This window comes from Coregonus clupeaformis, chromosome 37 (assembly GCF_020615455.1).
Source record: "Coregonus clupeaformis isolate EN_2021a chromosome 37, ASM2061545v1, whole genome shotgun sequence".
Lineage (NCBI taxonomy): Eukaryota > Metazoa > Chordata > Actinopteri > Salmoniformes > Salmonidae > Coregonus > Coregonus clupeaformis.
The window spans coordinates 28,655,677-28,682,462 of record NC_059228.1 but is presented as its reverse complement, the minus strand read 5'-3'; the positions used below and the strand labels follow the sequence as shown (position 1 = coordinate 28,682,462).

At 42.5% G+C, this 26,786-nt stretch overlaps 2 protein-coding genes across 2 annotated transcripts; one reads left to right on the top strand and one right to left on the bottom strand.

The window, feature by feature from the left end:
* The first annotated feature begins 2,739 nt into the window (after positions 1 to 2,739).
* Positions 2,740 to 13,099, top strand: nvl (nuclear VCP like). Its single transcript, XM_041866528.2, has 24 exons — positions 2,740 to 2,879; positions 3,203 to 3,271; positions 3,406 to 3,476; positions 3,582 to 3,634; positions 3,801 to 3,891; positions 3,988 to 4,048; positions 4,218 to 4,463; positions 4,573 to 4,708; positions 5,061 to 5,137; positions 5,399 to 5,533; positions 5,708 to 5,809; positions 5,944 to 6,061; positions 6,282 to 6,426; positions 6,535 to 6,886; positions 7,048 to 7,266; positions 7,975 to 8,079; positions 8,185 to 8,247; positions 8,953 to 9,072; positions 9,186 to 9,285; positions 9,476 to 9,582; positions 9,707 to 9,783; positions 11,241 to 11,329; positions 11,558 to 11,655; positions 12,457 to 13,099. Exons 2-24 carry the CDS (start codon positions 3,215 to 3,217, stop codon positions 12,499 to 12,501), a joined length of 2,667 nt encoding a protein of 888 aa, XP_041722462.1. The 5' UTR covers positions 2,740 to 2,879; positions 3,203 to 3,214; the 3' UTR covers positions 12,502 to 13,099.
* A 4,319-nt stretch (positions 13,100 to 17,418) lies between these two features.
* Positions 17,419 to 26,076, bottom strand: LOC121553176 (sphingolipid delta(4)-desaturase DES1). The gene is made up of 3 exons (XM_041866115.2): positions 25,846 to 26,076; positions 20,344 to 21,086; positions 17,419 to 19,364 (listed from the first exon to the last, which is right to left on the bottom strand). The coding sequence occupies exons 1-3, from the start codon at positions 25,925 to 25,927 to the stop codon at positions 19,218 to 19,220; spliced, it is 972 nt and encodes a 323-aa protein (XP_041722049.1). The 5' UTR covers positions 25,928 to 26,076; the 3' UTR covers positions 17,419 to 19,217.
* Positions 26,077 to 26,786: the final 710 nt, after the last annotated feature.

Sequence of the window (26,786 nt, the reverse complement as noted above, 5' to 3'; positions counted from 1 at the left end):
CTAAGGAGATGGAGGAAATTCTGGCGTTTGATTGCAAATATGCAGACGGAGTCAAAAAGAGAACACACAGAAGGCTATTGTATAAAACACCTGTCTCCGGATTACATCTTCAAACGAATGGCAACCGTGGCATCCGTGACAGAGAGAGAGAAGCGTCCATCCATGTATACGGGTAAGAGAGTCTAGCTAGCTACATTTTCAGATATAACACATTTCTCATTTTGTCAGAAACTCGTTTTCATTTCAAGTTCAAGTGTACTGTTAGCTAGCTAGCTAACGTTACGTGTATTATCTGTAGTAATATTATTTGTATCTCGGAGCGAGGCAGAGGCACAGAAACTCACATCAATACCTTTGTCAGATAACACTGTGAAACTAAGAATTTATGTTATAGCTAGCAATCAAGAGGAAACTGACTGAATGACTGAAAAACTCCCCACCTTATGCTCTCCAAATGGACGTTAGCTGTGAGGGCCAAGATGCCCATACATTGACTTTTGTTTGCTACATGTCAGGGGATGCTATTCACGAGGACATATTTATTGTTTTGTCTCACGGGATGTTCAGTGTGCTGCGTGGCTATATTGATGAAAAACAGATTGAATGGTGGGCTTTTGCACAGATGGGGCTCCTATCTATGGTGGGATGGCGGGCAGGCCTCTGCAATTTAGTTATGAATGTGTCTCCCTCTGCCATATGGAAGCATTGTATGATACACCCACTGAGCTATAATGGTTACACCGAGAGCAACTGGCGGCAAAAGAGCTGAGCGCAGAACTCAGAGATATGCAGCAGGTAACTTCGATTGTAAACTACATTGCGCACGCCTGTTCGCAAAACTATGTGGCGATATGGGATCAGAGCATGACAATGTTATATTTCACACGGAGGCTTGGTGGTCATCGAGGGGGAGTGTTGGAAAGATTTTTTGAATGGAGAGAGGAACTGTTGTCAATTGCAATGGATGTAAAAAAAACAGACTTTGTTGACTTTCTGTGTAATGAAAATAAAATGTCTCATTGCCTATGTAACAGACATATTTGGGAAACTGAATGAACTGAACGCAAGCATACAGGGGGAATACAAAAAATATATATGGATGAGTGACTGAATCAGCTAAATTAGTTTGACTGTGATCCTGGCTTAGTTGACATGACGGTAAGTGAAACCGAACAGCTGATGGAGCTGTCATGTGACCGAATGCTGCAGACAACGCATTTACGGGTCACTATGGAGGAGATGTTGTTCCTGAGAAAGGGAATACTGTGCCGTCTACCTCAGAGCACTAAAACTCGGATTCAGTGCTCTCCTCTGCATTAACAACAAATATCGATCCAGGTTGGATGTGACAGGAGAGATGAAGCGCACACTGTCGACCACGCCCCTGACTTTGAGAAGCTCTGACACGACATGAATCAAGCACACCCATGTCATTAGTGGTGGAGAGTTAAGATAAATGTCAGACTAATTTGCAATTGACTGTCAACGCCCCACATTAAAAGTATATGATGGTAAGTTGAGAATACAATCAGAAATACTGTTATACTGTTATAGCCCCAATTAAAAAAGTAAACATTGGCTGTTAATTACATTAATAAAATTCACATGGTTGGGGTCAAGAGAATTTTCAGATATAAAAATGGGGTTGTGGGCAAAAATAGTTTTTACAAAGAAAAAAATGGAAAAATAAAATTTACATAAGTATTCAGACCCTTTACTCAGTACTTTGTTGAAGCATCTTTAGCAGTGAATACAGCCTCAAGTCTTCTTGGGTATGAAGCTACAAGCTTGGCACACCTGTATTTGGGGAGTTTCTCCCATTCTTCTCTGCAGATCCTCTCAAGCTCTGTCAGTTTGGATGGGGACCATCGCTGCACAGCTATTTTCAGGTCTCTCCAGAGACGTTTGATCGGGTTCAAGTCCGGCCTCTGGCTGGGCCACTCAAGGACATTCAGAGACTTGTCCCAAAGCCACTCCTGTGTTTTCATGGCTGTGTGCTTAAGGTCGTTGTCCTGTTGGAAGGTGACTCTAGATAGCGCGGTCCCTTTCTATAATGTCTGTCAGAGATACTTCTGAGAAGATAGGAAACTCCAATGGAATCGTATTAACGTTGCCCATGGGCCGCACGGTGCATTGTGGGTGGTTCTGGGACAAGGAGCACTCTCCTTCAAGGAGTGAGGCGTTATACGTTCGTCCATTTAATGCCCTGTGGGATTCCTATCTCCTCCTTTCTCTAATATCTCTGATCCAATTTCAACGTCACGAAGGTCCCAGTCAGAAATTAATACCGGTCCTGATGAAATCATTATAATGAGATTTTTTCTGAGTGAATGCAATTGCACTTTTAATTTAAATTTTTTGTATGTATTTAAAATATTTCTTGTTTTTACCTGTGTTTTGTTTTGTGTTAGACATGTTTGACGTAGTGATGTAAATTGTTGATTGCTGATAATTTGTATAATTAATATTTGTGTCTGATATTTGTAATTTGTACTTGGAATAAAATTAAATAAAATTGCTGTCCTGATGATAACCCGCAAATAGTCCACCCGTATTTCTTCTGATTATAAAACAAGCGTGATTTCTACCAGTATGAGATATCAATTGTATAAAGTTGAATTACAGCTCGATTAATCACCTCCTAATCGAATCCTCTGCTAACCCCCACCGAAGAAGAAGAAGAAGAAGAAGAAGAAGAAGAAACCTCTGCTTCTGGTTCTGGCATTTTGTCCACAATTTCAAACAGGCAACATCATGGACAGCTCCGTGTAAAAAGCCTGTAGTTTCACGTGGGGTACAAACTTGTGCTAACTGTAATTACTGTTATTTACAATCGTCTTTGCTTATTCATCAACTGCTATGTACGATTATTACAAAAGGTACGTGCCTATAATTAAAGGTTATCTGTTTAGAGTACATACGCATAGACACTCCTATGGTGGTATAGCGACCCTATTAGCTAGCTTGCTCGATAGCATCACATTGCTAGGGACTGTAACGTCTACACATACTTCCACTTTCATCCAATGTGTTAAATATACCGGTTTCATCTAGCTATACTACTCTAAATATTTTTTTCCCGAGATAAACTGTAGTTAGACACTGTTAGCTAGGAACGACCCTCATGTTACTCATTATTTATAGCTAGTTAAGTGAATTAGTACGCTAACTCACGTTAGTTGTAACGCAACTAATGTTGCAGGTGACAGGAGACATGATGAAGAACAGAGGTGGCGGGGTGGACAACCGACTCAAACAGAGAGTTGAGCAGGTACATTTTAGACTAGTTATTCGCAGTATACACCAACTGTCGCCTGATTCCTATTTTGTAACACGCTAGCTAGCTAACATAATTTACAGTAATGTGTTGTTACTGTATTGGATCTGTTCAATTTTGTCTGCTAGTATTTGAGTAACCAGAGCGGTCAGTATGTTGACATTACTTCAATGGCACATGATCTTCAGAGACTCTACAGGTGAGTTTGATTTATCATAATTTCCCCATGTACTCTTTCTACAACCTTGCCTTTCTGAAAACCTTCAGGGTTTATACACACAGCTTAATATTGTATCCTCCTCAGAATGGACTATGGCAGGCGAAACAAGACTGCATTCAGGATTCAGGTGGAAAAAGGTGAGTGAAAACTTATACAAGTACCTAATTTATCATTTGACTGCACATGGCATTTTTGGTAGTTCAGCTACAATGCATCTGCCGATCTTTTCATTAAAGCATGTTAGCCAATTTCTCCAAGAGCAAACCAGAACTTACAATTCTCTGTGCATTTTTACACCTTCAGTCCATGGCGTGATATGCGATGAATCTGGACTGAACGATCTGGAGAACAAGCACTTGGCCAAGAGAGCCAGACACAGTGAGAAGGATGCTGGGTAAGGGCCACACCATCTGCTCATAATCTTTTTGTTTTGATTTGTCAATGCCCCTGAGTTGAGTGATTATACAGCGCATATTCTGGTCTTTTACAGGGATGGCAGCAGTAACTTGGATGACACTACTGATAGTGATGAGGACCTTCCCGAACAACCGGTACATAATTCTCTACTACCTCTTTTCATTCATTTGTCAAGTTTACCATCCTTATGTGTTGCTTATTACCATGTGAGTCATTGTAATATAAAAAATGCCACAGAGCTTCAGGACAATACGCTAATAGACTAAACTTGTTTTTCCTTCTGATTATCCCTTGCCTTAACAGCCCATCAACCTCATGAATAACTCCCTGATGTCCCTGTACAAGAAGGGGAACCCAGAGAGTGGGGCATCTCCCAGGAGGGACCAGTCTGCATCAGACAGCCCTGCCCCCGAGGCTCAGTCCACCCCTCACAGTGTTGGCACAAAGGTGTCTGCAGGGGGCTGGTTCATAGACAAGGGCAGAGGCCTGGAGCATGACAGCATCCTCATTGACCTGTGTGAAGAGGAGGCAGCCAGTCCTGCAGGAAATGTATGTGTCACAGCTTCCTATGTTGTCTTTCGTCAGTAGTGGATGACTACATCTCTCTTTGTCTCACAATTTGCTATAACAATTTGAATGCTTATGTTGACTTCACCAGAAGCAGACAGATGTCTCAATGCTTGAGCCTGAGAAGACACCAAAAAAAGGCAAATTGAAAAAATCTAAACGGCGGAAAGAGGGAGCGTCAAAGGGCAACGATGGTGACATCGAGGCCAGTATCATGAACAAGAAAGGTTGCTTCCCACCTTACTTTAATGATGTTTAAGAACTCAAACATTGTAGCCAGTCAAGGATACAAACAATATAAACTAAACAGTTGAACATATTAAGACATTATACATCCCTCAAATTCAAATCTGGACCACGAAGCCAGTTCCACTGCTTTTTTTCATTCATCCTCTCTAATCAGGGACTGATTTACGCATAAGACACCAGGTGGGTGCAATTAATTATCAGGTTGAACAGAAAACCAGCAGTAGTCCAGACCTCGTAGGGTAAGATTTGAATACCCCTGTTCTACAGTATCACTTGAAGTCAGAATGGTGTGTGTTTTGTAAACTATACGTTTTCCTCTGATCGTTCTAGCGAGGACAAAATCCATTGAACTACAGTATTCTACATTAAAGTTTGAAGATGTTGGAGGCAATGAGGACACGTTAACGGTATGCTTTGTTTTGTCAGTTTTAGTGTTGTCAGTTTTCTTAGCTGTGGAATCTCATTTAGATGTATTCTGGGTTGTATTCTGTATGCACAAAATGGGAGAAAGCAGACGAGCTCATACCTGAACTTGTCCAATAAGAATACTCCTATTCATTTCCTGTTTGAAAATGTTTTTTTTACATTGTATCCTGCTGAACATGACCCATGCACTGAACCATAATGGCTTGTAGATTGAATTCCTGTCTGGCTCTTTGTCACTGAAGGAGGTGTGTAAGCTGCTGATCCATATGCGTCATCCAGAGGTGTACCAGCAGTTGGGGGTGGTCCCTCCACGGGGGTTCCTGCTTCATGGCCCCCCTGGCTGTGGGAAAACCCTGCTGGCCCAGGCTGTGGCTGGGGTGAGTCTGGATGGTGTCCCCCTTTATATATAGAGATGATTTTTCCTCACTAATCTTATTCCACATTTTTCCTCACTAACCTTTTTCCACATTTCCTGGAAAAATCTTCTAATATAGACATGTTTTTTTCTATGTGAAAATGACTCATTCATTTCCCTCTGTGTGTGTTAAAAGGAGATGGAGCTGCCCATGCTGAAGGTGTCGGCGCCAGAGCTGGTGTCTGGGGTGTCAGGGGAATCTGAGCAGAAGCTGAGAGAGCTGTTTGAGCAGGCTGTGGTAAGTGTCACTCCTGAGTCTAGACAGACGGGCTGCTACACAGTTTGCTGTGAAATTAAATGAATATTTTATAAGAATGTCCCTTCAAGGACAGCTCGCTCAAACTAACCATTCTGGTCCTGTTACCCTTGCAGACCAGCTCCCCTTGCATCCTGTTCATTGATGAGATTGATGCCATCACTCCTAAGAGAGAGGTGGCCTCCAAGGACATGGAGAGACGGATTGTTGCTCAGCTGCTCACCTGCATGGATGGTGAGAGATGCTAGTGCAATACATCTTGTTGATTTCATGACTTTTGAGTTGATGATTACAATACACCTATATTTCTTTGATAGGAATATCTCCTTTTATGATAAAGAAATCAATTTGATATATTTTGTTGGCAGGGTTGGGAGATTATCAATTCACCTTCTCTGGTACTTTTGGTTGACGTTAATCTTCCCTTCACTCTTTCATCTATGTGTTTCTCCAGACCTGAACTCTTTAGCTGTCACAGCCCAGGTGATGGTCATTGGTGCCACCAACCGGCCAGACTCTCTGGACCCAGCGCTGCGCCGTGCTGGACGCTTTGACAAAGAAATCTGTCTGGGGATACCTGATGAAGCAGCTCGTCTCAGGTGAGTGGGTTTGTCTCCTATAATAATAGTGGCGTTGACGATAATGTGGTTGCTAGCTCTGGTGTTGAGACTGTAAGTTACCCGCCGTGTGTTGATTCCTGCTCTCAGAATTCTGAAGACCCTTTGTCGGAAGCTGAAGCTCCCTGAGGACTTTGACTACCGGCAGCTGGCGCGTCTTACCCCGGGGTACGTGGGAGCTGACCTCATGGCGCTGTGCCGCGAGGCCGCCATGAGTGCCGTCAACAGGGTCCTGCTGGAGAGGCAGGACAAGAACCAGGGGCTGGTCCCCATGGCGGAGGAGAGCGCAGAGTCAGAGGTGCCTCAGGGCGCAGGTCCTCTCCCACAGGGCCCAGAGAGATGCCAGGCCTCAGCAGACACAGAGCGCCAGGAGATGACAGACCTTAGCCACGTACCACAGGGAGACCAGCAGCATCCTCTGGCCATTGAGACAACCTTCAGGGTGATATATTTGACTCCATCAAATAAACACTGGCTGTGTTTTTCACTAGGACAGTATGCTGTAAATAGTATTGAATTCACTGTTCCCTCTGAATCTGGTGAACATCCCACCTTGATGGTCAGTGGTGTGAAAATGTTCCACTTCTCTGTCTTCACCACCAGGGGGAGCTGTGTCGCCTGCTGTCTCTGCTGAAGAGCAGTGAGTCGCTGTCTGAGGAGCAGCTTGCTGGCCTGTGCATCCTCATGTCAGACTTCCTGGGCTCCCTGGCCAGTGTGCAACCCTCTGCCAAGCGTGAAGGCTTCGCCACGGTGCCAGACGTCACCTGGGAGGACGTGGGGGCCCTGCATGACATCCGCGAAGAGCTCACCATGGCCATCCTGGTGGGTATCTCCTCAAAACAGCTGATGCTATATCTGATATGTTGGGCTCAGTGTTAGCCACTGCTAAACAACATAAGGATTTGGACTTGGTGTATTATAATTTGGGCCAGGAGTTTTTCTGTTCAGGTCACGTTGTCAGGAAAATTGACCAGTTCCTTTGCTCTCGTAGCATTTAAGATTGTCAAATAAAATATCCACCTCTATCACGGTTATCTCTCTAAGACATTAAACTATTTATTCCAAAAGCATAACACCATAAAACAATTGTCCCCACCCTAGAAGTATTTTGTCATCAGAACATAGGGAATATACTGTACCTGTTCTGTGATTGGAGCATGTCATTCAGAACAACAGTGGTTGATTGTGGGAACTTAACCATATATAATAGGTTTGGTATTCTGACTCAACTGCTATGGTTGAATAAGTATCAACACAAGGAACCATAGGTTCTCTTCAGGTTAATTTAACAACAGCATGACGTCAGTCCATTTACACGGTCAATGGCAGTGGTCACAGAGTTAATGGCACATTGCAAATGTTATAGATTAACATTGTATGGCTGTCGGCTCTATCTAGCTCTAAACTCATCCAGATTCAGACTGGATTATAGGTCGTACTTTGTTGACTTCAGAATGAATACTGGCATTGTGCGTCTTAGATGAATAAGGGCAGTGTGTGTATTAACTTTGTGTTTGTGTGTGTCCTCAGGCCCCTGTGCGTTCTCCTGAGCAGTTCAAAGCCCTGGGTCTCAGTGCTCCTGCAGGGGTGTTGCTAGCTGGGCCTCCAGGTTGTGGAAAGACCCTGCTGGCCAAGGTACCGTTTGCCAGCTGCTAAAATAAGTGGAATGTTGAAGGCTTGTGGTGGTTTAGTAAATAATCAGTTACAACAGTATACCGTGTTGTGTGTCTCCGATTTCAGGCTGTGGCCAATGAGTCAGGACTTAACTTCATCTCTGTCAAGGGGCCAGAGCTGCTGAACATGGTGAGTCATTCAGCTATACAGATTCCTGGAGTGCCTCAACATGACTTTGGCCTGTGACACTTAGCCAAGTCATGTTAACTCTGTGTCGGTAAATCTGCTGAAATTATATTTGTAACTGAAGTGCCCGACTGAAATCATTGCGTTCTCACAGACAGTAAGCAGAAGTGATCTGACAGTCTTGTGCATTATTTACTTGGAGAGGGCTCAGTTACCTGTAGTCAAAGCTATCTATACCGTTAATAGTCATTATATCAGATACCCTTCACACTGTGAGGTAATACTCCTAAATCACCTGGATGCATTTTAATGGCCTAATTCATGTCCACTGACTTTATATAATGTAAAACACAAAGGAAACATACTTTGATTCTGGGGGCCTGAATGATTAACTTAGCATTATGTAGGTTAGATGGAATGCCAAGTGTGCAAAGCTGTCATCAAGGGTGGTTACTTTGAATAATCTCAAATATAAAATATATTTTGATTTTTTTAACACTTTTTTGGTTACTACATGATTCAATATGTGTTATTTCATAGTTTTGATATCTTCACTATTATTCTACAATGTAGAAAATAGTAAAAATAAAGAAAAACCCTGGAATGAGTAGCTGTGTGCAAACTTTTGACTGGTACTGTGTGTGTGTCTGTTATTCGAGCTGTGGATTTCGACATGAGTTAGACAGCTTTGTGTCTCTTGTTCCTCAGTATGTGGGAGAGAGCGAGCGGGCCGTGCGACAGGTGTTCCAGAGAGGAAGGAACTCTGCCCCTTGTGTCATATTTTTCGACGAGATCGATGCACTGTGCCCCCGCCGCTCCGGGCATGAGGTGAGAAGGGCTAATAATCCGCTATCTGAGGGTCACCATCTGAGTGAATGGAGGTGAATGATGATTAATATAGTATTGTTGACATGAGGGTGATGGTGGCGGTGTGTCCTCAGTCTGGAGCCAGTGTCCGTGTGGTCAACCAGCTGCTTACTGAGATGGATGGACTGGAGACCCGGCGGCAGGTCTTCATCATGGCTGCTACCAATAGACCAGGTGGGCTTCTCGCATCATTTCACTCCCTCATTGACATAGATATTCACCTATCACAAAACCAAAATTTGAGGTAGATTCTTTTTCAGTGTTTTGGTGTATGGTTCTATTGACGCATGTACAGTTTTGTATACTTATATGACGCTACTATTCAAATCTGTGAAGTTATTCACCATTGTTGACGTCCCTGTAGATATCATTGACCCTGCTGTGCTGAGACCAGGCCGTCTGGACAAGACCCTGTATGTGGGCCTCCCACCTCCATCAGACCGACACGCCATCTTACTCACCATCACCAAGGTAACGTGGAATGCCATGGATGGAAGCTCACAATGCGACAATCCATCAGCCTCATATAATGCCTTAGTTAGTGGCTGGTGTTGCTGTGAGAAGGGTTGTTTCATGGTTATTGTGTCTGTCATAGGGGGGCAGTAAGCCTCATCTGGAGCAGGATGTGAGTCTGGAGGAGATAGCCCATGACATGCGCAGTGACTGTTTCACGTGAGTGTCCCAGAGAAGGAATACATCTTAACCTGCAGGTTTCCAGACTAACCCTTTCCCCTACATTTTCAGTTGGTGGCACCGGCCCATGATTTGGTCGCACCAACATTTTGCTGCAGGGTCATGCAATAGAAAAAAATAGTAATCATCTTATAAAATCATTCACAGTGCTACTGAGATGACAATTAGGCGATTGTTGCTAAATCAAAATAGGGCTCCAGCATTTGAGTCTTTTGTTCTATAGAGATTAATTTGTGTACTAATATCACATAGGCTAATTCATTTGGGGCTAATTTAAGTTACAAGTTTTATTGTCACATGCAGAGGATACAGCAGGTGTAAAACAGCACAGTGAAATGCTTAACTTGCGAGCTCTTTCCCAACTATGCACAATAGAGGTGGTAATATAAGTAAGAAATAAAACGTGAAATGAGAGAGAAAAAATAAAAGAAACACGAGAATTCAGTTATCGACAGGTCAGTGCAGTGCCAGTACCGTTATTACAATGTGCAGGGGTACTGGAGTGAATTTGTTTTTTGAGGAAGGAATGTACATGTAAAAGTAGCAGGATAAATACTAATGGTAATAATAATCTTAATAAACAATATAGCAGCAACGAATTGTAATATTTATCACTATAATCAATCAATTATGACAGCATCATATGTGGTGCGTCCATGGTAATGAGAGTATATGTGAGATGTCAGTATGCGTGAATGTGAAGAGTGTCCATGTAGGTGTGTGTGGCTGAGTGGTGAGGATGGGAATAGAGTCCATGCAGATAGTCTGTGGGAGAGAGGGAGGGCAGGGGTAGTTGGCTATTCAACAGTTTTATGCTATTCAACAGTCTTATGGCCTTCCACCATCTAAGGAATTGGAAACGCAAAACGTATTATCTAGATAGCTAAATAGAATATACTGCTAGTTAGCTGTATAATTGATTAATCTAACAGTAAATTGAATTACCTAAAAGACTTTGCATCATACTACCCAATGAAGTCAATATAAAACTATGCAATCACCACCAATGGCCTTCGCGTGCTTCCCGCGTGCCTTATCTCAAAGCCATACCAATTACTTTGGTTGTAAAACAGTGCTAGAGTGCTCAATATTGGGAGTTGAGAAATAAATATCATACCTTCAGAAAGCGGAGGCCCTCTTCTCTTCAACTGTTGTTGCTTTTAAAACAGTTTTTACCCACTATTGCATTTTAAAATGTTGGCAATCAGAACACCATTATTTAAATCTTCCATCCACTCGGAGTGCCCAGTGGGTACTGGGGAGAGGGAGTACACTCGCTCATCACAGCACGAAACAAGCACAGGGGCAGCGAAACAACATGGGCAGGGCAGACCCTTTGGTTGCAGAAATGTACTGTTTGACCAAATCACAACCTTACAGATGTTCTCTTAGAGCCTTCAACACAGTGGATATTGTGTGTTTGTTGTTCCATGCAGTGGGGCAGACCTGTCTGCGTTGGTGAGGGAAGCCTCTGTCAATGCTCTGAGAGCCTACCTCCTGACCCAACCCAACCCATCTTACACAGGTAATGCTGGCCTAAAGACAACTAGGTCTTCTCTGCCTCTTGACTCTTTTTAATGGAACACTGTGCAACCCTGGTTTATTGCTCACATACATTTCATGTCTGCCATTTATCACTGCTTTCTAAGGCAAGAGAAGTACCATACCCAAGGTCATAGTAATTGTACAGTATCCTCCACCAGGGTTGCCAGTCCACTTCCTCCATCTGAGTCTGTACTTATTAACCCCTCAGGTCACAGCTACTCCAACGGCCCTGTGGCCGACATCAGGGTCAGCAAGCAGAACTTTGAGGATGCCTTCAAGAAAGTACGGCCGTCTGTGTCTAAAAAGGTGAGATGCATTGGGATGTGAACAAATGAATGACTGCACAGAAGCACAGACTGACAGAAATGCATGTAACCAAACCCCGAATCCCTGTAGACAGTCTGACACGTATAATTTACTTAGTGAGTGACTCGCTTCAAGTCCAAATAGTTAGGGATTAGACAAGTCTAAGTATTTAGGGATGTCCCCAGAATCCAGAGTGTCTGGTAATGGCTTGTTTTGATTTGCCTCAGACGTCCTTGGGAGCAGCATTCCTAAATGTGGTAATTAATAATGAAGTAGGTTAGCACATGATCTCCCCCCCGGCTGTCTTTAATCTCTCCTAGGTGAACCAGTCTTTCCTGTCCCCATCAGTAAACACTGCAGTGGCAAAAATAAAATCAAAGTTTTATTGGTCGTGTACACTGATTTGCAGGTGTTATAGCAGGTGCAGTGAAATGCTTATGTTAAACATGTAGGTACTGTAGGTTTCCTCAGCTATTCCCACACAGCCTCAGTGGGTTTGTGGTCACTGGGGAACTAACTGTTCCGCCATTACCATTTCCATCCCTATTTGAATGCAAATGTAATAAATTAAGCCCAAAGTTAACAGGGTCTGGCCTGTTGGTCATAGTCCGACAAGGAAGTTGTGTGCTTTTACTTGCTCAGTTGTATGGCGTCCGTTTGTGTGATTGGATGTAGGTAGGAGCTGGGTGCCTTTTAGGCTTCACTACAAAGAGGAAGAGACTGAACAAGTCTAAAACGACAAACAGCATGTAAGGATTTTTAATGACTCACACAAATGCTCTTTATTTCCACCCTCTATAGGACCAGCGTATGTACGAGCAGCTAAAGGAATCTCTTACAAGGTGAGAGGATTTGACCAGAGTCCTTCAGAATGAAGGATATCAGTGCTGATAAGAAGACCAGTATCTCAATACACAATAAACATATTTATCAGACAAGAGTCCAAAATCCGAGTGATGTTTGAAAGGTTTACTCAGCGAAGATTTACCAGCTGAATACATACGTTCAATACAGTGCAGTGTCCATTTACACCCTTAGCTCTCACCCCCTCCCTTCCACAAAGATGTACTTCAGTACCAATGATTTCTCTGTGCGTATCACAGGACTTCATATCAGGAGAGGCCTTGAGGTATTGGAAGTACACATTCCTACAGTCCACTAAATAATGACACTTCTCATACAGAGCTTGAACCTAATGCTACGTTCCATCTCTAAGGATATATAAAAACAATCTATTCACACTTAGAGGATATCATGATATAAAACAGTAATTTACAATCTACCAGGGCTGAGGACTATCTGTTTGACCACCAAGACATATTTACGTTTTTGGATTGCTGTTTTATAATCCAAACCACATTTTAAGACATGTTTATATTCTTATGAAAGAAAATGTAAACCTTTATGAATGTCAAAAAAATTAAAATAGAAATTGATTACTGTATGTATTGACTGTTTTATTGAAAACATTGAGATGTAGGATAGTGTGATGACAGAACTACTTGAGTATGTATTTTGAATTTCGTGGTTGTAATTTAATTTCGCACGTTTGTATCGTGTGAAAGATTTAACGTTCGCAAACTTGTAACTTGACATCTTAATACATTCAATGAGATTTGCAAGCATAATTTATTTTCAGAATAATTACAAGTCCACTTACGAGTGAATATTCTGCTGTGAATCAAAAATACTTGTAAATATTGAATCTGCGCATGCTCGGAGTTCTGTCACGGTACCAAGAAATTTGTGAACTTGTAGAAAGTTTTACGTTTGTAGCTAGAGAGATCATGCTTGTCGAACATCTCATTCCAAAATCATGTGCATTAATATGGGGTTGGTCCCCCCTTTGCTGCTATCAGCCTCTGCTCTTCTGGGAAGACTTTCTACTAGATATTTGGAACATTGCTGCAGGGACTTGCGTCCATTCAGCCACAAGAGCATTAGTGAGGTCGGGCACTGATGTTGGGCGATTAGGTCTGGCTCGCAGTCATGAAATAACACATATGGAATCATGTAGTAACCAAAAAAGTGTTAAACAAATCCAAATATATTTTATATATGAGATTCTTCAAATAGCCACTCTTTGCCTTGATGTGGTCCGCTGTAGCTCAATTGGTAGAGCATGGCACTTGTAACGCCAGGGTAGTGGGTTCGATCCCCGGGACCACCCATACGTAAAAATGTATGCACACATGATTGTAAGTCGCTTTGGATAAAAGCATCTGCTAAATGGCATATTCTTTTATTTATTTATTATGACAGATTTGCACAAGCTTGGCATTCTCTCAACCAGCTTCATGAGGTAGTCACCTGGAAGCATTTCAATTAACTTCTTAAAAGTTAATTTGTGGAATTTCTTTCCTTAATGCGTTTGAGCCCATCAGTTGTGTTGTGACAAGGTATACAAAAGAGAGTGCTATTTGGTAAAAGACCAAGTCCATATTATGGCAAGAACCGTTCAAATGCAGTCGCAAAAACCATCAAGCGCTATGATGAAACTGGCTCTCATGAGGACCGCCACAGGAATGGAAGACCCAGAGTTACCTCTGCTGCAGAGGATAAGTTCATTAGAGTTACCAGCCTCAGAAATTGCAGCCCAAATAAATGCTTCACAGAGTTCAGGTAGCAGACACATCTCAACATCAACTGTTCAGAGGAGACTGTGTGAATCAGGTCTTCATGGTCTAATTGCTGCAAAGAAACCACTACTAAAGGACACCAATAATAAGAAGAGACTTGCTTGGGCCAAGAAACACGAACAATGGACATTAGACCGGTGGAAATTTGTCCTTTGGTCTGGGGTCCAAATTGGAGATTTTTGGTTCCAACTGCCGTGTCTTTGTGAGACGCTGTGTGGGTGAACGGATTATCTCTACATGTGTATTTCCCACCGTAAAGCATGGAGGAGGAGGTGTTATTGTGCTTTGCTGGTGACACTGTCTGGGATTTATTTAGAATTCCAAGGCACATTTAACCAGCATGGCTACCACAGCATTCTGCAGCGATACGCCAGTCCCACTAAGCCCAAACCAGATGGGATATCATTTGTTTTTCAACAGGACAATGACCCAACACACCTCCAGGCTGTGTAAGGGCTATTTTACCAAGAAGGAGAGTGATGGAGTGCTGCATCAGATGACCTGGCCTCCACAATCCCCCGACCTCAACCAAATTGAGATGGTTTGGGATGAGTCGGACTGCAGAGTGAAGGAAAAGCAGCCAACAAGTGCTCAGCATACATGGGAACTCCTTCAATACTGTTGGAAAAGCATTCCAGGTGAAGCTGGTTGAGAGAATGCCAAGAGTGTGCAAAGCTGTCATCAAGGCAAAGGGTGGTAATTTCTCAAATATAAAATATATTTTGATTGGTTTAACACTTTTTTGGTTACTACATGATTCCATATGTGTTATTTCATAGTTTTGATGTCTTCACTATTATTCTACAATGTAGAAAATAGTAAAAATAAAGAAAAACCCTTGAATGAGTAGGTGTTCTAAAACTTTTGACCGGTAGTGTACATATAAGGACGACCGATGTCAGAGCAGCATGGACTAAGATACAGTAGTATAGAATACAGTATATACATATGAGATGAGTAATGCAAGATATGTAAACATTAAAGTGACTATGATACTGTAGAATAGTATAGAATACTGTATATACATATGAGATGAGTAATACAAGATATGTAAACATTATTAAAGTGGCTAGTGTTCCATTTCTTAAAGTGGCCAGTGATTTCTAGTCTATGTCTATAGGCAGCAGCCTCTAACGTGCTAGTGATGGCTGTTTAACAGACTGATGGCCTTGAGATAGAAGCTGTTTTTCAGTCTCTCGGTCCCAGCTTTGATGCACCTGTACTGACTTCGCCTGGCTGACCAGGCAGTGGCTCGGGTGTTTGATGATCTTTTTGGCCTTCCTGTGATATCGGGTGCTTTAGGTGTCCTGGAGGGCGGGTAGTTTGCCCCCGGTAATGCGTTGGGCAGACCGCACCACCCTCTGGAGAGCCTTGCGGTTGCGGGCAGTGCAGTTGCCGTACCAGGGGGTGATACAGGCCGACAGGATGCTCTCAATTGTGCATCTGTAAAAATGTGTGAGGGTTTTAGGTGCCAAGCCAAATTTATTTAGCCTCCTGAGGTTGAAGAGGCGCTGTTGCACCTTCTTCACCACACTGTCTGTGTGGGTGGTCCATTTCAGATTGTCAGTGATGTGTACGCCAATGAACTTGAAGCTTTCCACCTTCTCCGCTGCGGTCCCGTCGATGTGGATTGGGGGGTGCACCCTCTGCTGTTTCCTGAAGTCCACAATCATCTCCTTTGTTTTGTTGACGTTGAGTGAGAGGTTATTTTCCTAGCACCACACTCCCAGAGCCCTCACCTCCTCCCTATAGGCTGTCTCGTCATTGTTGGTAATCAAGCCTACTACTGTTGTGTCGTCTTGATGATTGAGTTTGAGGCGTGCTTGGCCACGCAGTCATGGGTGAACAGGGAGCACAGGAGTGGGCTGAGCACGCACCCTTGTGGGGCTACATTGTTGAGGATCAGCGAAGTGGAGGTGTTGTTTCCTACCTTCAACACCTGGGGGCGGCCTGTCAGGAAGTCCAGGATCCAGTTGCACAGGGCGGGGTTCAGACCCAGGGCCTTGAGCTTAATGATGAGCTTGGAGGGGACTATGTTGTTGAATGCTGAACTATAGTCAATGAGCAGCATTCTTACATAGGTATTCCTCTTGTCCAGATGGGATAGGGCAGTGTGCAGAGTGATGGCAATTGCATCGTCTGTGGCTCTATTGGGGCGGTAAGCAAATTGAAGTGGGTCTAGAGTGACAATTCAATGGGGTTGAGGTCAGGGCTCTGTGCAGGCCAGTCAAGTTCTTCCACACCGATCTCGACAAACCATTTCTGTATGGACCTTGCTTTGTGCATGGGGGCATTGTCCAAACTGTTGCCACAAAGTTGGAAGCACAGAATAGTCTAGAATGTCAGGCCATGAAAGAACTGGGACATTTCCAGCTTCCAGGAATTGTGTACAGATCCTTGTTTTTTTTACATTTTAGTCATTTAGCAGACGCTCTTATCCAGAGTGACTTAGTTAGTGAGCGCATACATTTTTCATACCTTGTGACATGGGGCCGTGCATTATCATGCTGAAACATGAGGTGATGGCGGCAAATTAATGGTACGGCAATGGGCCTCAGGATCTCGTCAAGGGATCTCTGTGCATTGAAATTACCATCGATAAAATGCAATTGTGTTCATTGTCCGTAGTTTACGCCTGCCCATACCATAACCCCAACGCCACCACGGGGCACTGTTCACCACACCATACATGCGGTCTGCCCGATAAAGTTGAAACCGGGATTCATCGTAAAGAGCACACTTCTCCAGTGGCCATCGAAGGTGAGCAGTTGCCCACTGAAGTCGTTTACGACACCGAACTGCAGTCAGGTCAAGACCCTGGTGAGGACTTTTTGTCTTCTTCTAATGCCTTGTAAAAGGGAAAGTAGTCTAAAAGTAACTGAACATAAATCAGATTACGTTAGTTTGGGTAATCTAAATTACGTTAATGAATACACATGACAGGTAACTAGTAACTAACGGATTACATTTAAAGTAACCTACCCAACCCTGCGTGCCTTGCATTGAACCCCAGCCTTAATGCAATTACCAGTACAGCTTTAGCCTATAACCAATAGATCTGACCTGCTATTCCATTTTATGACAGGACCTTATGGTTAACCAGCGAAAAGGATGACAGACAAAACTCAGTGAATTAGTTTAATAAAATCATACTGATGCAGTAATGCAAAAAGCAGGTGTTACACAATGAGGATGGAATCATGACTCTTCCCTCTTGCAGAGGAATATTCTACATTAAAATAATAGGTTTGATTTGAGAATATAAACAGACTACTCTTTCTAGAATTCTTTCACCCTTAGCATGAGTTCAGCTTGTGTTTAATACTGACGTAGATGTAACCAACAGCCCCTCTACCCTGTTTCAGAGGCCCCCGAATCCCAAATCAACCCTAGGTACATCTGTAGTAGATTGGATAAGTGTAGGTCTATTCGATATGGCAAATCTCCCTCCAAGCCTATTAGAGGGCAAGATGGAACTATTCCCATTCCAGATCTACATGGAGTCTAAGGTTATTCAACACCAATGTCAGCGAACTTCCATTCCACTTTGAACAACATCTATCCACATCATGGTTTGGATATGTGGTACACCAATTGGGTTTCTCTCCCTGTGGTAGCTACTTTAAAGTGACAAATATTTGAGAGGCTTTCAAACTCAATGACTAAGGGGATGTGGCCCTGTTCTTGAGGTCAATCACCATCTTAAAATAAGCTATTTTCTCTTTCTCACATAAATTAGGTTACTTACACCATTGCAAATGTTAAGGACACAATTGGAAATAATCAGACTTTCAGAGTCTAGTGGAATTGTAACAAAGTTAAGCATACAGTACATGGAACAAACAGTTACTCTTATCTATATTTGGTTTCAATTAATTTGGCCTTCGATTGGGTTTCCATAAGAGACTGTCAGCATAGCGAGACAAAACACGAGACAATGTTTGATCTAATGCCATTCTTTCTCCCGATTGTGCCAAACAAAATTTTAAATCGAAGCAAATCGACTCGGGCAATGCTCAGTGCTTCAGACTGTGAATTAGTTATTGAACTGAGGTGTTGGCAAGCGCAATACAAAATAGCACTCAAATCTAAATGAGCTAAAATAAGCTCAAAACTTAAGACAATATGTCCATATACACACAGTCATGGTCAAGTTTAGTAGTCTACAAGAAAGGACAGAACACTCAATATTTTACGAGTGAAGTGAAAACAAATTAGGTTTCTAGCATGGAATTTACAACTCACCTCAGACACAGTAGACATGTAAGAGAAGTGATGAGCTAGGCTTTTTCCTCCCTCACAAAGCAGCAATTCAGAAGCAAAAAACGGTGTGTTCAGGTGGCCTGATCTCCTAACTGGTACAAGAGTATCCTCCACCCTTTCCAATAAAACTTTTTCACAATAAGATATGGTTGTATATTGCTATACAACCTCTTTCAAGAGATGAAATAAAACTGATCATAAAATAAAACTATAAAAACAGGATCTCAAATATTCAACACATTCAGCAACCGGTGCAACACTCCTGATTAATCTATAATAATAATTACAATTTGTGACTGGAAAAATACTTTGACTTGCCATCGTCCCTATTACAGGTTTCTAAAATGACCACAACTGCAATAAATGGGCTTTTCAGGAAAAACAAATAGGAGAAATGACAATCTTATGTAATAAGGACTAATTGGAATGCAAGCAGTAATGGTAGAGGAATATACACCCATTTCAGTTGTTCCTGAGGGGTAAGCACAACATTAACACATACATGTCACACGTACTGTTCACAGAAATTCTCTACACATTCTATTCAAAATGTGTATTAATATGCAAAAGCTGTTAAAAGTCTTGCGGTGGTTAATTGGGGCTAGTGTCGATTTACTTCAGAGTTGTTTTGTTAAAGTACGAGAGAGGGAGGGGAAGGATTTACTCCTGCTTGACATCTCCCTTTAGCCTCCTCTTCACACGAGAGTAGGGGCTGAGCTGGTCGTCCATAATGAAGTCATACAGGACCTTCACCCACGATGTGTAGTGGGGCAGGTCATCGTAGTACTCCGATGCGATTTTCTTCACCTAGGTGAAGGGAGAAATCAAATAAACACTGTTTGCTACAAGTGTCTTCAGCATAAAGCTGCAATATGTAACTTTTTGGGGCGACTCGATCAAATCCGCATATAAATTGAGTTATAAATCTGTCACTCAATGAAAGCAAGTCTAAGAAGCGGTAGATCTGTTCTATGTGGGCTATTTCTATGCTTCCCGTTCTGAAGTTTAGTTTTTGCATCTTTTACTTTCAGTTTTGTACACCAGCTTCAAACAGCTGAAAATACAATATTTTAGGTTATGGAAAATATATTTCACAGTGGTTTACATGGTACAGTGATGCTCTACACAATGACTGCTTGTTTTGTCACAACCTAAAATTAGGCAAACTATTAGAATTTTTGCAACAAGGAAATGGTGGATTGATTTATACATATTGCATCTTCAAGTGTTTCTCTTAAGTTCCAGGGGCGCTCAAACAAAGCAAAATTGCAGCGATCCTGAATCAGATAAGAATACTCAATGCAACACTTTTCCCTACAAACATTCTTTCACAATGGTAATCCTTTAAATCATTTACATCTCCAAACACAGAATGTGCAACGAAATAGAGCTAGAGGTTAAAGTCTCCCTGGGTCTGGTGAAGTCAAATGCTTTTCTGCTGAGCCTAGACATTGGAACAGTCTGCCTAAACATATTTGGAGGAATATGGTTGTTTTACAGGATGTTCTTATATTTTTATTACCCTTGTTTTTTATATGACTTATCCTGTTTCATCACGACAAGCACTTCTGGCTGCAAATGTAAGTTGTATGCAAATAAAAGTTCATTACCAGCACTTCATTACAGTAAAAGAGCTATGGAACCGTCACTCAGACAATTAAAACAGCTGCCCCTGCCCCCAAATTCCAATTGCCTATTTTTTATTTGATGACAACAGTTAGAATGCTAAAACTGGTCTGATGATAACATGTACATGATAACAATTTTTTCAACACCCATACTGTACCAGAGGTAGCCTACGTCCTGGGATGCTGGGGAAGTCGTGGTGCTCGTTGTGGTAGCCCACGTTGAAGGTGAGCAGGTTGAGGGAGCCGTAGTAGGAGTAGGTCTCATGGCCCTTGAGGAACATGTAGTGCTCAGCGATGAAGTGTCCAGAGATGGGGTGCAGGCCCATTCCCAGCAAGGAGCCTGCCATCATGTAGACCACAGGCTTGGCTCCACACAGCCAGTAGAGGGCCACATTGAAGGACAGCTGCACAGCCACGTTGGCCACCTCCAGCCTGGTGATGGGCTTGGGGTTGATGCAGAGAGGGCGGATGGCGTAGAACAGAGGCTGAAGGATGATCCAGACAAACTTACGGAAGCGTGTGCAGAAGAACCAGCCCTCAAATTCAGTGGGGATGTCCACGTCCACGCCATCTCCTCCCAGGTAGCGGTGGTGGTCCAGGTGGTAGCGCTTAAAGGAGGCAGAATACGGCAGCCCGATGGGCAGGTTGGCAAACATGGCGAACCAGCGGTTCCACATGGCCCTGCTGTTGCCAAACGCTGTGTTGTGGGAGATCTCGTGGATGGCCAGGGTCATGGAGTGGTTGATACAGCTGCCAAAGGCATACGTCCAGAACAGCACCCATTTCCAGTCTAGGTCTTTGACCAGGTAGAATGCTAAAAACTGGATGAGTACCATCATGCAAACAATCCACTTCAGCCTGGGATCAGGCCCCATTAGGGTCTTTATTTCTGGGTACTTTGCTGTTAGAGAAGAGAAAGAATACGATTTTGGTTCATTTTCAAAATTTAGCCTACTTATTTGACAAAGTACTAATAAAAAAAATAACATTGATACAACTCCTTTCGTCATGTCATTCCAATTCAGAACTTTAATTGTTACAATCATAATATAAAGACTATCAGACATTTCCTACAATTTGTAACCTTTGTAACCATTTGCAAGCCCTCAAGTTTCGCATCGTTGCTACTTCTGTCAAATGGCCCCTTAAAAAGCTCAGTCAGGACAGGCCCAGAGGTCCCAAACTGTCAACCACAAACACCATTGATAGAAAGGTGCCTGCAGGAACAGTCTGGCAATTGCCATTCAAAACAGCACTAATTATACTGGTATCTTATTTGACTGGCAGCCACAGCAGGATGTGAGACCACAATGATTAATGTACTTTCAAAGAATATGGGCAATGCAAATAAGCTTACCAAATCCACCCTCCATTTGCAAATAAAGCAGTCTGCGAGTCACAACTTACATTTTGTGACGATGTGTGTCACCTTGAGAACTTATCTTAAATCGCTCCTGACTAAAAAGTAACCTAATGTGCACAAAGGGTGGATTCAGATTAGGCCTAGGTCCACTAGGGCCCAGCCAATGAGTGACAAAATCAAAGCACAGAGGGTTTGGCCTACAGCATTATTAAAGTTATCACACAGTATCAAAATTATAAAATGTCTCTCTGCTAGTATCAAAGTCTTGTAAGTCACTGTAGGCCTAGCGTAATCATTGCCAACTACATTAAGCGGGCTAACTGGCCTTCAAATGACATAGGACCGAAAAACATGTCATACTAATGAGAACAAACCATACAGAAGGTCAAGACTGGGACCTGGGTGGTTACAGAGGGTGGAGGGTTTTAGATGCAGGCCTATCAGCTTATACCACATAACAACTGGAATTTCACCCATGTGGGTTAAGTTAAGCAACACCAAAAAGAAACTGACATCCTTATTATCACCTTGATGTCTCAGCTGATGGAGAATGGGTGAAATGTACAATTTACCATCCACCCGCTCCTCCAAACCAGTTAGAAATGTTTTGGGGACACACAAACGTGGGTTTTGTGTACAAAGGAATAGGAAAACCTTTATCAGGTAGGTAGAACAGTCATTGTAACAATGCACATAGTGATATAGCCTGAAACACCCACAATTGCTGGGTCCTATACAACATTACCAGCTTGTAGTAAGTCGCTCTGGATAAGAGCGTCTGCTAAATGACGTAAATGTAAAAATGTAAAATGTAGTAGCCTATTTTAAATGTTTGTTTAAGTGTTGGTAGCAGCTGCAGTGGACAGAAGTTTTGATTATTTTGTGTGTGTGTGTGTGTAAGCCTATATTAAATCACAGGGATTTATTAAAACTAGGCTATGAGCTAGAAAGTGAAAGCCAGGCCATGCTGACCTTGAGTTTACTGTGTTACTTATAATGGATGTGTGGATAGACGGACTGTTTAGCCTACTACTCACTGACTGCTTCTTGACCAATGACCTTTCACCTTTCTAACCATTGGGGTGGATGGTGTTTATCAAGGCAATGTTATAACCAAATCATACTCAACAATTGAAGTTACATTGTTTGCTTTCTGTCCTATCACAGCGTAACACACTTTGGTTAGTTTCATCAGTGCTACTGAAATATAAGGACGATAAAGGCTAACAGAGACAGGAAAGAAATCAGGTGGAAGGAGGTGGGCTGGCTAGCTGAAGGAGGTGGGCTGGCTAGCTGAAGGAGGTGGGCTGGCTAGCTGAAGGAGGTGGGCTGGCTAGCTGAAGGAGGTGGGCTGGCTAGCTGAAGGAGGTGGGCTGGCTAGCTGAAGGAGGTGGGCTGGCTAGCTGAAGGAGGTGGGCTGGCTAGCTGAAGGAGGTGGGCTGGCTAGCAAAAGGAGGTGGGCTGGCTAGCTGACAATAGTCCAGCACTCCTATCTAATTGCACTACTTATCACTTTGTGGAGTGATTAAATCAAGTTAGATTTTGGAGTGATATCTGGAGTAATTATTATAAAGTCGGCTTAACCTGTTCACCTGACCATATCTGGGATTTTACAATTTCTCTGCGGAGAGAGATGTGAGAAATCTGATAAGTCTCCAAGACAAAACAGAGCCACCTTTGCAAAATATTTACCTTAAGGCTATTTCTGCCAGTGCCGGGAAACAGAGTTTCATTTTCACTTCTAGGAAATCAAACTGTGCTTTTATTCATATTTCAAGAGAGCTTAGGTTTGTATTGTTGGATTGCCTACTGAGAAGGAGAGGCCATGATGATTGCAGTTAGTATAGGGGACAACAACACTGATAAACCCTAAAAGCCACCACCAGACTGCAATACTAGCCAGCAGTCTCTACAGTAGTAACTAGCAGTGTCCCTCTGTGCCTCCTGTTGCTGCTGTACTCCCATAGCTTACACATTATTCAGACAGGATGAGATTCCTTTGTCACTAGCCAGACAGGATGAGAGTCCTTTGTCACTAGCCAGGTTTCCTTCCAACCTTTTTATGCGAGTCAATACGTCGGACAGAAAAATGTCACGACAGGCCTGATGGAAACAGCAAATTTGTCGGTAAACTTTCCAAATGTCGACATCACAAAAGATCCAAGATGGGATCTTTTTGTGTCTGTAAAATTAATTATGCGAGAAATGGTGGTGGAAATACTTATGCGCAAATATATATATATATATACAATAACCATTATACTGATGTAAACGTGGGAGTCACGCGATATGTTGTGTGGTCCTTCCACTAAGCCAGTTTATTAGGCTGCAGCTGAAATAAGTTCACAGGGTGGGGAAATTGCATGGTGTTCCATCCTAGACTTACAACTTGTGCTAAATTAGGATATTATACTGAATTGAATCAAACGGACTCAGAGGTCAATTTTAATGGCTTTACTCCATGACTGTCGGTATAACAAGAACCCAGCATTCTGTCATGGTGACGTCATATCAGTACGTCACATCAATATACATCCCCCTTTACTTGGATATCAACTTCAATGTCAACCTGACACACACATTTGTTTCGTTACCTGTATAGCAACATTTGTGTTAACAATAAACTGAAATATGTTCACAATTTATTATTACACTGAACAAAAATAGAAACGCAACATGTAAAGTGTTGGTCCCATCTTTCATGAGCTAAAATAAAAGATCCCAGAAATGTGTCTTACACACAAAAAGCTTATTTCTCTCAAATTGTGCACAGATTTGTTATCCCTGTTAGTGAGCATTTCTCCTTTGCCAAGATAATCCATCCACCTGACAGGTGTGCCATATCAGGAAGCTGATCATTGTGCAGGTGCACCTTGTGCTGGGGACAATAAAGGCCACTCTAAAATGTGCAGTTTTGTCACACAACACAATGCCACAGATGTCTCAAGTTGAGGGATAGTGCAATTGGCATGCTGACTGCTGGAATGTCCACCAGAGCTGTTGCCAGAGAATTTAATGTTAATTTCTCTACCATAAGCCTCCAACTTCGGTTTAGAGAATTTGGCAGTACGTCCAACCGGCCTCTCAACCGCAGACCACGTCTATGGTTTGCTGATGTCAATGTTGTGAACAGAGTGCCCCATGGTGGCGGTGGGGTTATTGTATGGGCAGGCATAAGCTACAGACAACGAACACAATTGCATTTTATCGATGGCAATTTGAATGAAAAGAAATACCATAAAATGATCCTGAGGCCCATTGTGAGGCCCATTTTTTTTAAAGGTATCTGTGACCGACAGATGCAAATCTGTATTCCCAGTCATGTGAAATCCATGGATTAGGGCCTATTGAATTTATTTCAATTGACTGATTTCCTCATATGAACTGCAACTCAGTCAAATCTTTGAAATTGTTCCATTAACATTCCAGGTGAAGCTGGTTGAGAGAATGCCAAGAGTGTGCAAAGCTGTCATCAAGGTAAAGGGTGGCTACTTTGAAGAATCTCAAATAAAAAAATTATTTTGATATGTTTAACACTTTTTGGGTTACTACATGATTCCATTTGTGTTATTTCATAGTTTTGATGTCTTCACTATTATTCTACAATGTAGAAAATAGTAAAAATAAAGAAAAACCCTGGAATGAGTAGGTGTCCAAACTTTTGACTGGTACTGTATGTACTGGAGTCCTACCTTAAAAATTGACCAATAGAAGTATAAAGAGGGGTTCCTGCATAATCGTTTTACATAATAATTGGCCTGTCTAGCTAGCTAGATGACGAATATTGTAGGTAGCAACAGCAATGGTTGAAATTAGATCAGTTACTAGCCAACACCCCTCTCCCTGCCTGGCTCACAACACAAGGTAACTAGCCAGCCACCATACATAAAATGTATGCACGCATGACTAAGTGGCTTTGGATAAAGGTGTCTGTTAAATGGCATATATTATTATATTTATATATTATTTAGTTAGTTATCTATTATCATTAGCTAGCTAATTATCTATTCATCTGTGGCTGCAGTGAGCAACTGCTAGCTACATAGCATCCCTGAAGGGGGATTCCAGTTAGTTAACTAGCCAACTTTAACTAACTAGCAGCCAGCTCTGATGAAAGACAAGAATAACATTTATAGCTAACAAGCTAAATAATGAATGACCAGTTTGCTTAACTAGCAAGCTAACAACCTTTGGTTGGTGGCAAGTTTGATAGTAGGTGAAGTTGTTAGAAAAATACGAACTGACAAGCTAATGTTAGCTTCTATTGCGGTCTGGGAGGAGAAAGGAAAATCCTCACCCAAAATGTATTTCCTCCTGTCTGCATGTGGCTGATCTGTATAAACCCATTCGTAATCCTCACGAGCGACACGGTTCCCCATCTTTCTTTGGTGTAAGTGACAGGTAATGAGTCTCAAAACATTTATGTTACTAGCTAAATGTAACAAATTGACTCCAACTTCTCGGTTACCTAACTGTTTCAAGCCACCCTGTCCGGTGTCAAAGCCTGATCTGACTGAAATAGAGTTCGCCCACCACCTGACCAGCGTCACAAACAAACGTTTTGGATGCTGATTCGCTGATTCGCTGATTCTCTCACAGACTGTGCTCAGGGCGTTCGTAAATTCACAGCGTTTTGGCTCTGGGAGTTTTCAGAGCGCACTGGACGCTGTGGCGGAGGAGTAGTCCCCTGTAGCTCAGTTGGTAGAGCATGGCAGGGTTGTGGGTTCGTTTCCCACGGGGGGCCAGTATGAAAATGTATGCACTCACTAACTGTAGGTCGCTCTGGATAAGAGCGTCTGCTAAATGACTAAAATGTCACACAAAAAAAAAACATGAGTAGGGTTGATCCGAGCGTTCTGACCTCACAACAACGTCAGTCAAGCACCCAAGCTAACTGGCTAAAGTTGGCTAGCTACTTCCAGACACAAAGAACACCTCACTCTGACCATTTTACTCGCCCTAGTAGAGGTGGTTAGGCTGTTTTCATGTTGTCTAGGGCGTTGGTGACTGTAATTCTGCTGCTGGCAACAATTTAATAAAGTTTTTTTTGCCGAAGTTTACTGACACCAGTCATATTCAACCAGTGTTGCGTGTTCATTAATTCATCATTCTGCGCTCTGGCACACAGACGAGAGTGCTCTGAAATCTGAGTAGAGAGCCAGAGTGAATTTACGAACCTACCCAAGACTGTTGCCAACTCCTCAGTAAGGAAAGTAGCTATTGGCTGTCCTAAAAGTC

Excerpts from the sequence above, each read along its gene's own strand:
- LOC121553176 (XM_041866115.2), bottom strand. The coding sequence starts at position 25,927 with ATGGGGAACCGTGTCGCTCGTGAGGATTACGAATGGGTTTATACAGAT. Across the intron at positions 21,087-25,845 it reads CAGGAGGAAATACATTTTGG|CAAAGTACCCAGAAATAAAG; the intron begins GTGAGGATTTTC and ends CTTCTCTAACAG. Across the intron at positions 19,365-20,343 it reads CAGGACGTAGGCTACCTCTG|GTGAAGAAAATCGCATCGGA; the intron begins GTACAGTATGGG and ends CCCTTCACCTAG.
- nvl (XM_041866528.2), top strand. The coding sequence starts at position 3,215 with ATGATGAAGAACAGAGGTGGCGGGGTGGACAACCGACTCAAACAGAGA. Across the intron at positions 6,427-6,534 it reads GATGAAGCAGCTCGTCTCAG|AATTCTGAAGACCCTTTGTC; the intron begins GTGAGTGGGTTT and ends TCCTGCTCTCAG. Across the intron at positions 9,073-9,185 it reads CCCGCCGCTCCGGGCATGAG|TCTGGAGCCAGTGTCCGTGT; the intron begins GTGAGAAGGGCT and ends GTGTGTCCTCAG.